General features: G+C 40.2%; 1 protein-coding gene across 1 annotated transcript in view; it reads right to left on the minus strand.

The window, feature by feature from the left end:
• The window catches only part of ABLIM2 (actin binding LIM protein family member 2), a 171,563-nt gene that overhangs the window by 77,311 nt on the left and 82,241 nt on the right, over window positions 1–12,011 (minus strand). The window contains exon 7 of the mRNA XM_077814657.1: window positions 2,614–2,701. Coding sequence (XP_077670783.1) covers window positions 2,614–2,701 — 88 coding nt within the window. The remainder of the gene's footprint in view (window positions 1–2,613; window positions 2,702–12,011) is intronic.

Below are 12,011 nucleotides of genomic sequence, written 5' to 3' on the forward strand. Positions count from 1 at the left end.
TGGCCTCACTGAAGTCAGTGGGAGTTTTTCCATTAACTTCAACAGGGCTAGGATTTCACCCATGGTTTCTAAGTCAAAATATGACAACTTTGGGATACTCAGAAATCATTAAACAGGCTTAGCTCTTTTTTAAATTCTTTGAAAATTCTTTAAACTATAACAACCCCCTACTCATCAAAACAAACAAAAAAACTCTCTATGTCCCTCATTATCCTCCGAATAATGTACACACTTTGGTCTAGATTCTCAGCTGGTGTAAAATGCCATAGTTCTATTGATTTATGCTGATTTACATTAGCAGATAATCTGGTCTGCTATCTTAATTGCTCATGAAATTAACATTCATCTTGCGTTCCCTACTTATAAGTGGGACGTAAGTTAAATACTACCACACGAAATTAATTCAGGGAGATTGTATAAGGCAGTGATACTCAGACCTCAGTGGTTCAGGAGCCAAATTATCAATCAGCATTACCCAAAAGAGCCACAGTAGTATGAATTCATTGTTTCATTTACTATAGTAGTATTCATATTTAAACAGTTCGATGGGGAAATATTTAGTTTATATATATATATACACATATTCTCACAGCAAACAAGTTAATAATTTAGTGCAAGTTGATAACTTGGATTGATTAATAAAATAGTAAAGCATCCTGATCGGTTAATAATTAAATCACATAGTGTTTTAATATCGTGTGTTGCAAAGAGCTACAGGAGACACATTGAACAGCCACTTGCGGCTCGCAAGCCACAGTTTGAGTATCACAGGAATAAGGCAAAGAGAACAGCAAACAAATATAGAATGAAGCCAGCCTAGAAATACAATACATTGAAACCAGAAGGCCATGGTGCAGTAGACATTAGAAAAAAACTACACAAAGTAGTCTTATTTTGGAACATATTAGCAATCAAGCTTCAAAAAAGAGCATAACTCTACCTGGAGAATTTAAATTTAAAAACTATGTCCATGAAGTTAACACAAGATGCTAGACTGTTATGGTCTTTTTCTTTTAGCTAAATAAGTGTGTGGTTTTCTCTGAGCAATAACTAAACTAGCAATATAACTGCTATAGCAAGCACATTATCAAACAGAAAAATGGAAAAGCTTCATCTGCAGAGAACAGGAGAATCGACCATTTGAACCAGAGCAATTTGCTTGATATATACAACGACAACAAATCACCTATAAACAATCAAAAGGGTGCAAGTGTTTCAATAAAATGTCAGCATGAGTGAGCTTCCTTAAGGAAACAGACTACAGGCCAAATTCATTATCTCAAATAAGGATAATATGAAGTGCTGCTGTGTTACTTATGTTTTATATTTACCTCTGTTTTATGAACAGTAGCACAGTAATAGTAAAAAAACCCAAACGTGCAGAATCCAAGTCAATGAGGTTTCCAAGACAGGACAATCTTGTGTCCCTATGCACCACATTTGGTCTGGAATATTTCACCTGAATTTGGCTACATTAATTTAATAATTTGGGAACAGGATATCAGGGTTGATTTATATTTATGTTCCAAATAGGAACAGGAAGCAATGCAGTTACAATAATGTGACCTTCACAGACTTTCTGGGCATGAAGATCATTGAAATACTGTGGACAAAGTATTTTTGGGGTATTGCAGGTTAATGAAATTGAGCTGGTAAAACTGTTCAGTGCTGTTTCATGAAGAGCATTTTCAGAGGGAGGACTGAGTGTCTGTGGGGGTGAAAATTAAAATTTAAATAAGATAAACATATATGCAACAAAGAGAAAGGGAGAGAGAAAGAGAAAATTAGCACAGAAACTTAAGAGTCAAAAACAAAGTAAAATCTGAAAAGTCAAACATAACATCAGTATGTTCAGAATTTAGAGGTAAGCTGTATACAGATAACTATACTGAATATATCAGTAACTGCAGAAAACAAGATGGGTCCAAAAGCAAAACTCTGAACTTTGGGACTGTTTGAATCAGAACAAAAATCAGCAAACATCCATCTTGTAATGTCTTTATAAAGGATTAAACTGAAAACCTGGATTCAGACACAACTGGAGTGTTTGAAATCTAAATTCAAATTTTGTGGTTTGGTATCATCTCCAAGACTGGTTTTAGCATTGATTTGTTACAGGATTTCACAGATTCCTACTACTGCTGAGCAAATTGGCTTGCCATTAACCAAGGAATCACAACATTCCCTGGCTTCTGCAGTGAGTAAAGTCATGGATCACATTGGCACTCAGTGAACTACTATAATTTGCTCTAAATCAATCTGACAATAGAATAGCGGCATTTGTGATTTTAAATAATGTAACAGCAAATCTTATGTAGGTAGTATCTAATTTTCTCTGTTTAAAGAATAAACACAAAGAACGATTTAAGTGTACTACTGATACTTGCAGGTTATAGAACCAAGCTAGGTAAAAAACATTAATCTTGGGTTCATACATCAACTTGCTAGTTCCCTCTGCCCACTTAGTTTCTCTTTCTGTTTTGCCATGAAAATGTACTGCCAGAGCGGCTGTGCCCAGATGTTTATGCTAGAGGGGGCTGTGTTATAAATGCAAGATATTGTTTTAATAAATACATTAAGGATCAATACTAATAATAACTTTTGTTTGTTTACCTTGCAGATACATTTCTTCTCCTTCTGCAAACATCTGACTGCATCTGACACATCGTGCACAAGCTGGGTGATAATGTTTTTCTCCGGCCTGTTGGGGAAAAGAAAAGGTAATTATGGATAATGCAAACTCTAGACAGCAGTGCAGCTTATTCAGTGATTACACCTTCAGATTTCATATTATGTTTCTGAAGAAAATATTTTATTACAGGTAATTTTCTTTCAAACTTTTAATTAAGTAAATTATTATTAATCAGTTAAATCAAGTTATTAAAACCGCAATGCTGATTTTAGTTACAGAAGATACACCTTTAAAAATGAAATATAGTTTTGATAGTAGGTCTGATCTGACCCCATTTAAATGAATGAAAAAATTCCCATTGACTTGAATTGACCATAACATACTCCAAACTGTTGATAGAAGCCAGTGGTTGCAGGTTCCAGTGACATAGGGAAGGATAGGAGAGCAGTCCTGGAGGCCACATTTTGGCTACTAGGTAAGAGATTGAAGTCCAGGACCTCCATAATAGTGTTCTCTGATATGCTTCCGGTTCCACACAAAGGACCAGTTAGACAGGCAGAACAACGAGGTCTCAATGTGTGGATGAGACAATGGTGTAAGTAGGAGGGGTTTAGATTTATTAGGAACTGGGGAACCTTTTGGGAAAGGAGGAGCCTATACAAGAGGGATGGCCTTCACCTAAACCAAAATGGAAACAGACTGCTAGCATATAAAATTATAAAGGTCACCGAGAAGTTTTTAAACTAAGGACTGGGAGATAGCCGACAGGTGCAGAGGAGCACATGGGTTGGACAGAAACTTTCCTTGGGAGACACTTTTCAAAGAGGTTACTCTATATCCTAGTAAAGGGCGGAGGATAGAAGTTGGTAAAGTACAGGGGGGAACTACAGAGAAGCAATCCACAAAAAAGAGACCCATTCAATTACATCACATGAAGGGAGACAACTAAATATTGACAAGTGAAGTACGAGTGTAAAAAAAGGCTTTGCCATGGACCACATGAAACATTATGCATCGAGTACAGCAGACCTGACTCAGGCAAAACACTACTGGTTTTACAAAAAAAAAACCCATGGTTTTACAAAAGGTAGATCGTGCCAAACCAACCTAATCACCTTCTTTGAGAAGGTAACAGATTTTTAAGACAAAGGAAACGCAGTGGATCTAATTTACCTTGATTTCAGTAAGGCGTTTGATATGATTCCACATGGGGAATTATGAGCTAAATTGGAAAAGATGGGGATCAATATGGAAATTGAAAGGTGGATAAGGAATTGGTTAAAGGGGAGATTACAATGGGTCACAATGAAAGGTGAACTGTCAGGCTGGAAGGAGGTCACTAGTGGAGTTCCTCAGGGATTGGTTTTGGGACCAATCTTATTTAATCTTTTTATTCCTGACCTTGGCACAAAAAGTGGGAATGTGCTAATAAAGTCTGCAGATGCCATGAAGCTGGGAGGCATTGACAATAGAGAGAGGGACCGGGATATCATACAGGAAGATCTGGATGACCTTGTGAACTGGAGTAATAGTAATAGGATGAAATTTAATAGTGAAAAGTGCAAGGTCATGCAGTTAGGGATTAATAACAAGAATTTTGGTTATAAGCTAGGGACGCATCAATTAGAAGTAACGAAGGAGGAAAAGGACCTTGGAGTATTGGTTGATCACAGGATGACTATGAGCTGCCAATGTGATATGGCTGTGAAAAAAACGAATGCAGTCTTGGGATGCCTCAGGCGAGGTATTTTCAGTAGAGATAAGGAGGTGTTAGTACCATTATACAAGGCACTGGTGAGACCTCATCTGGAGTATTGTGTGCAGTTCTGGTCTCCCAAATTTAAGAAGGATGAATTCAAACTGGAACAGGTACAGAGAAGGGCTACTAGCATGATCCAAGGAATGGAAAACCTGTCTTATGAAAGGAGACTCAAAGAGCTTGGCTTGTTTAGCCTAACCAAAAGAAGGCTGAGGAGAGATATGATTGATCTCTATAAATACATGAGAGGGGTACATACCAGGGAGGGAGAGGAATTATTTAAACTTAGTACCAATGTGGACACAAGAACAAATGGATATAAACTGACCATCAGGAAGTTTAGACTTGAAATTAGACAAAGATTTCTAACCATCAGAGGACTGAAGTTCTGGAACAGCCTTCCAAGGGAAGCAGTGAGGGCAAAAGACGTATCTGGCTTCAAGACTAAGCTTGATAAATTTATGGAAGGGATGGTGTGATGGGATAGCCTAATTTTGTCAATTAATTGATCTTTGACTATTAGCAGTAAATATGCCCAATGGCCTGTGATGGGATGTTAGATGGGGTGGGATCTGAGTTACTACAGAGAATTCTTTCCTGGGTGTCTAGCTGGTGAGTCTTGCTCACATGCTCAGGGTTTAGCTGATTGCCATATTTGGGGTCGGGAAGGAATTTTCCTCCAGGGCAGATTGGCAGAGGCCCTGGGGGTTTTTCGCCTTCCTCTGCAGCGTGGGGCACGGGTCACTTGCTGGAGGATTCTCTGCACCTTGAAGTCTTTAAACCATGAGTTGAGGACTTCAATGGCTCAGACATAGGTCAGGGGTTTGTTACAGGAGTGGGTGGGTGGGATTATGTGGCCTGCATTGTGCAGGAGGTCAGACTAGATGATCATAATGGTCCCTTCTGACCTTAAAGTCTATGAGTCTGCTGAAGTCAAGTATGAGTTCAGACGGAGTTTTCTCTGAATTAGGAGTGAGCACACGATTTGGCTCTATGTAAAGTGTTTCATATCCTGTTTCCTTGGGAAAGTGTGGTTGAAAACTAATACAATTAGTATCAAGTATTGTTGCTGTTGAAGTGTTTCTACAGTACTACATTACAACATGGTCTGTAAGTCTCTTTATTCTGTGCAGTGTCAGCATCCAGGCAATAATAATTAATCAATGCTAATAATGCCATGCTGTTAGAAATGTAACTGTGACTAGGTGGAGGATCTGCCTGATTACTTATAACTGACAAAGTCGAAGGGTTCAGCAAAGGTTTACACCACAAAGCATAATCCTGGTCCTGTAGTTGCTTTCTAACTACTCAGTACTTGGGTCTGATGAACTCAAGTTTAAATAGTCTCTGTTTTTTACTTCACTAATGTAGGCCTTGTTTAACCCATGAAAACCTATTACCATACAGATGTGTAACACTAGTGCTAAGAAAGAAAACAATCCATTAACTGAATGCTTTGGATCCTTTCAGCGGATATGGGAGAATTACATCAACACTGATAAGGAAGGTGCTACTGAAATGTTTGGAAGACTTGTGTCTATAGAAGAGAGTTACTATAACTCTGAGGTGCAATAACAGCCCTTAAAAATATGTTTCCTGACGCAAAATGACAATTTAAGCCATAGAATGAATCAGGTATAAAAGAAGACAATGGCACTGTCAGGTGGTAGACCTTTTTGCTGAACAATGTCATCTGGAGAAAACACTAATATAAGCAGAGTAGTGACATTACATGTATCACTTAGCTACTGAACAGATATAAAGGTCAATTCTGTTTTTTTATTTCATCGGTGTGGTATCACAATATCTGATCATAGAGTTTAGCTTTTTTCAGTTCAGATATTTGTATTTCTTTTAATGTTATACTTTTTATAACAAAAACATACAGAACTTTGTATATACACAAATATACAATAATAAATTGGCCGATGGAGGTCCCTATAGTTACACTAATGAGACCTTCTACTTCTTTTTTAGTGCTCCGTCTTGCAAAATGCTGAGTGACTCCTGTAACCCTAGGGACTGAAGGCATTCAGCACTTAGTATCAGGCCTTTAGGTCTAATATTGCTTGTTTGTGTCCATAGGTTTAGCATAGATGGACACAGAAAGTAAATCAGAAAAACCTAAAGTTGGGATTTAAAAGCAAAAAAAAAAAAAGAGGACCACTTCCCTTGGGAGGTTGGTATTATATGGGCAAATGCTAATGCAGAGCAAAATCTCAGTAAATTTGATTGATCTGGTCTAGCAGGTACAATTTAAACCCTGGCTAAAAATATCTAGGGGAATTCAATGACTTTTTTCCCCAAAGAAACTGTTTAAAAAAGTTCTGAAATGATAACTTGGCAGCATCATTAAACTAGAATTGATTTCCAAAAATTTTAAAAAGACAACCTAAGTCCATCATTTCAGACCACTTACATGTACAATAACTAAACTCTAATGAAAAAGAACAGGGGTACTTGTGACACCTTAGAGACTTTAACAAATTTATTAGAGCATAAGCTTTCATGGGCTACAGCCCACTTCATCGGATGCATAGAATGGAACATATAGTAAGAAGATATATATGAAGGTGGAAGTTGCCATACAAACTGTAAGAGGCTAATTAATTAAGATGAGCTATTATCAGCAGGAGAAAAAAAAAACTTTTGTAGTGATAATCAAGATGGCCCATTTAGACAGTTGACAAGACGGTGTGAGGTATGTATCAGACCAGATTCACCCTTACTCGTGTTGAGTAGAATGTTTCTCTCTATGTAGCCCCACCGAAACAGATGGAAATACTCACTGAATAATGTACTAAAGTGCTTGCAGAATAAGTGTTCCAGAATCTGGCCCATCATAATTTGTTCAGCATACGTGAGACTCCTTGCAATCATTTAGAGATATAGGGCCAGACCTCATCTGATGTAAGCTGTCATAGCTCCATTTAGTTGGAGCTATGACAAGTTATATTAATCAGGAATCTGCCCCATAATGATTAAAAGCACTGTGTATTTTTATGACACTTCAAAGTGTATCTGCTGGAGTTGAGGTTTATAGTGTAAATCTATTGCCCTATTGATTAGAGAAAAGGGATAACAAAAATGCACCACCAGTTTCTCCAAGAGCAGCCTGAGGCAGAGGCAGGACTACCTCAAAAAGACTTTGCTCAACAGATGCCACATCTTGAACCAAAGCTGGACTACCAGTTCCAGCAGAACCTAGAAAATTTGTGACCTTAAAACGTAAATTGTGTGTATTATCAGCTTAAGTTGAAAAGATGGCCTTGTGATTTTCCTTATTTCTGTTTGTTGCACTGATGTGAGGGTGTCTAATGTGGCAAACAAATTCCTAACCATATGGCTGTTTCTTCATTGCAGTTTGGAAGCTTAGTTTGCCAGATTGTATTTTATAAAATGGGCAACACTGGGACAACAAACACACATGCAATGCGTGTAAGTGACAATTTGTTGTTCTCATGAATCCCTTATTGTTTTTGAGCTTGACCCTCTAATACCCTACTCCAGCAACCTGTGCATGCAGGAATAAGTGGGACTAGCATTTATTAAGGGAAAATCCTCCTAGTCTGAGGGCAATAGGCCATGTAGAATGGCAATGTCTCTCCTAGGCAACACAGGCTACCATGAGTCCATCTAACCTGTCCTTCATTCTCTACGCTGGCTTCTTATAGAACAGAGAGTCAAGGGCTTGGTTTTTATTTTTGAGTCAGTCAATAGTTGGGGCCCAGGATTCCTAAAAGATCATCTAAAGAGGAATATGGTCAACAACTGTACTCCTCAGGCACAAACGAACTGTTCAGTGTAAATATAAAAAGTTTGAATGTGCAGTAGGCAGAGCTTTCTCAGGGCTAGTGAAAGGCTGTGGAATTAACTCCAACAGGAACTAAAAACCACCACAAATCTCATCACCTTCTGCTCCAAGTGCATGGAGCACTTTTCTGATCTTGCTTTCTTTAATATAAATGCACAGCACAGGGGACATATTGTGACGCTACCAGGCCAGGTGCCAGATTACACCAAGGCCCCAAGACCTCACTGGACACTGACAAGTGCATAGCTGGAAACCAGTTTAGCTCACCTGTGTGTTAGCATTTTTAAAAGTGATATTAAGTTTGTTAGAATGTGTTTAGATTTGATTAAATACTTGTAGGATGTTGCATATATTGATCTCACTTATAAACATCTGTATCCCATGGTAAAAAGTTAAATTGAGTGTTTGCACTGTAAACCTCTGTAACTGCGTAACACACCAAACAGGAAAGAACCATTAATCAGTGTAAAGTGCTGGTCCTGCACACATGAAGGCCCACTGAAAACAAATGAGCCTTTTTAGACATTAAAGGACAAAGGCTTAGCTGATTGCCCCTATCCCTGTGCCCAAGAAGAGGAGATGGGCACCAACTCTTGTCCCATCAGTTTAAAGTCTAAGGGAAGGGAATAAAAATGCTGGTACAGTGACACAGTTCCTGACCAGAAGGAACTGCATCACTATGCTGCTTGGAATTTGGAGAGGGCAATATTTCTCAGCATAAGCAAGGGATCCCCAAGGTGCTATGCTTCAGTTAGCTCTAAAGGACACAGAAAACTTGCATATCGCAGCAGTTTCTATTACCTTTTGGAATCTAAGACTGTAACTCATTTGTGTGTCTGTTGACCGGCTTTAACTTTGTAAATGACTAATTTTTTCTTAGTTAATGAATCTTTTGTTAGTTTATTATAGGATTGGCTACAAGCATTGTCTTTAAGTGTAACTGACCTGTGATGTGTAATTGGTCCTTGGGGACTGGAAGTAACCTGAATATTGTTGTGATTTTTGTGTAAGGGACAATCTATCACAAAGACAAGCTTGCTTGGGTGCAAGATAGACCAGAATACCCGAGGGGACTGTCTGTGATTCCATGGTTAGGCTGCTATAGTACTTGAGGAGTTCACACTTGTTACTTTCTTGGTGAAATCTAAGTATAGAACTCACAACCAATTTGGGGGTTGTGCCCTGCTTCTTGACAGTTTGCCTGCGGCTGGCACTCATGCTCATGAGCTACTCCAGACAGCTCAACACATCTAATTTATAAAAACAAACAAAGCAACAAAATGCCTACCCTACTCATACAATTTCTCCCTTGGGGAGTAGGTGAGAAAAATAATTAATCAGATATGAAAAATGTTAATTACGTCACTTAATGTACTACTTGAAGGTAATGATGACGGTAGTACAACAAATTGTGCAGAATACAGACTAGAAAGGAATAGCATAGAATAGACTAAATGCAGCGGCAGATGTAATTCCATGTTGACATATGCAAAATGCATATTGGAAAGAGTAACTTGAATTACTCATCAGTGGGTTCTAAATTAACTGTCACCACTCAGGAAAAAGACCTTGGTATCGTTATGGATGTCTCAGTGAAAACACCTGCTAAATATGCAGTAGCAGATGGATAAAGTGTAAGGATGGATAAAGGATGAGAAGAAGATAATACTGGAGCTATTATAATGACATTATATGAATCACTGGCATGCCCTCACCTGTAGCTATAACTCCGACTGAAGTAAACTCTTATTGCAGTGGAGCACCACACCTCAGAGGATTAGGCCCTAAATCAAGGGAAGAATTTTGCCCACGGTGTTGTGTCACAGGGCGACGGGCCCTTTAAGGGGAATCAGGCTCATGTCTGCCTGCCGCTGCCTTTTGAAGGTCCACCTGAGGGTAACTGACTGTCCCAGGTGGCCACTTAATGGTTAATTGGTCAATAAGCACCTGGATCTAATAAAAGGCTACCTGAGCTTAGTTAGGGAAGGCATTCCCAAGGAGATAGGGAGCTCCTGAGGAGTGAGGCTCCCAGAAGAGCTCATCAGATCAGGGAGTCTAGAAGGTGTGCTCCTGGAGAAAGGGAACTCTCCAGTGAGCCCCCCAAGCAGGGAGTCCAGAAGGTGCTCCTGGATTCTGGGGATTCCTAACGAGAGAGCTTCAGAAGGCAGGCATACAGGAAGGGCTACTCTCAGCAAAACTATGCCAGGAAGGCCAGCCTCCCCGGAAGCTCCTCCCAAGGAGAGGTGCTTCTAGAAAGAAGGGGCTGATGTAAAGATGAGCAGTCCCAGAGAGAAAGTTCTCCCAGGGAGGGACAAAAGCAGCCAAGGAGACGGAACTGGGTGTGGGACCTCCCAAGGAGCTACCAAACATTTACTCAGCAAAGAAACATACTGTCGGGGGAAGCATGGCAGTGACAGGAGGCCCTGCAGAGGCCCAAGCTCCAGACAAGGAATTCAGCCTGAGAGAGCTTCCTGGCTAAAGGGCCAGGACATAAGACTGTTTAACCCAGAGGTTGTTCTTTTCTGTTAAATAAATTAGACCCTGTAGAGGGTTCTCTTTAGAACCTGAAAGCCTGGCTGGACTTGTTTATACCCTAAGTGAGGGGAACTGAGGCAGGCTCACCTACAGCACTACATCCAACATGAGGGGTGCATTAAAGGGTGAGAGACCCGACTACATGTGTTTAGATCCCAGATACACTGAGTTGTTTCCCAGGCACAGACAATGGAAAGGTGACTTAAGGCTTTTTTAGATGGTGCGTTAATGCAAACCAGCTGGGCTATAAATTCTAGTGCACACCAGGTGATGCTCACTGAAAGTTCCTTAGGGTGCACTGATGTTGTCCTATTTCAAACAGTACTATGTCAAGGTGCATCAGGGAATTTTTAGTGCATGCCAGCAGGGTCCACACAGAAAGTTAGTGGATGACAAGCTGGTGCGCATTAGAATTTATGCTGAAGCTGATGTACACTAACGCACCATGAAGACAAGTCCGTAATCTTTTTAGTACACTTTTTCCCCCATGACTATAACCTAAGTTCCCTGTAAGCTGTGTGGCTGGGAACTTGCACTATCAAGTGCCTTGCAGTTCACGTGTTCCTCCTCGCACTGCCATGTGCTGCTCCTGCCCTCTGCCTTGGAGCTGCTCCCAGGAGCCTCCTGCTTGCTGTGCAGAGTGGAGGGGGAGGTAGAGGGCTGCTGATGTCAGGGTTTTCCGTTCCCCCAGCTCCTGTACTCCATCTCCACAGAGCAGGGTGTGGGGGAGACAGGACAGGCCTCAAGAGGAGGGAGCTTTCTGGCAGCTGCTGCTGCGTCTGAACTTGCTGATCTACTTAAAAGGGCAGTGTACTTAAAGTGGGATCACCATACTTAAAGGAGCCACACACATCTTTGTCACTCACACACACATACTGGATTTCACACTCACCTCCCAACCCATATGTGTATTGTTGTTGTTCTTGTTACTTCTTTCAAAGTGTGTTATTTTAGTTTTTTGACTGATCTATGCATTTCATAATTTTTATTTCTCTCTTACGCTTGTAAGCAGAGTCAGGATGAGCTCCACCCTGACATCTGGTGGTGAGGTGTGGCAAGTTGTGGAAAAGAACTTCAGGGGCTGATCTCATTTGCATAGGCATACCCACCCCGCCTAGAATGAGGCCACAGCTGCCCAAATGGTCACTTTGGCTGATGTGGGATCCCCAGTGTCTCTGTTATTGGGGCAGGAAGAATAAATTGTTATTACCCTGACTATGGGAATCAAGGACAGTGGAATTGTACTTGGCCTTTTGTATGACGGAGGGACT

The sequence above is a fragment of the Eretmochelys imbricata genome, chromosome 4, assembly GCF_965152235.1.
Source record: "Eretmochelys imbricata isolate rEreImb1 chromosome 4, rEreImb1.hap1, whole genome shotgun sequence".
In the NCBI taxonomy this organism is placed as follows: Eukaryota; Metazoa; Chordata; order Testudines; family Cheloniidae; genus Eretmochelys; species Eretmochelys imbricata.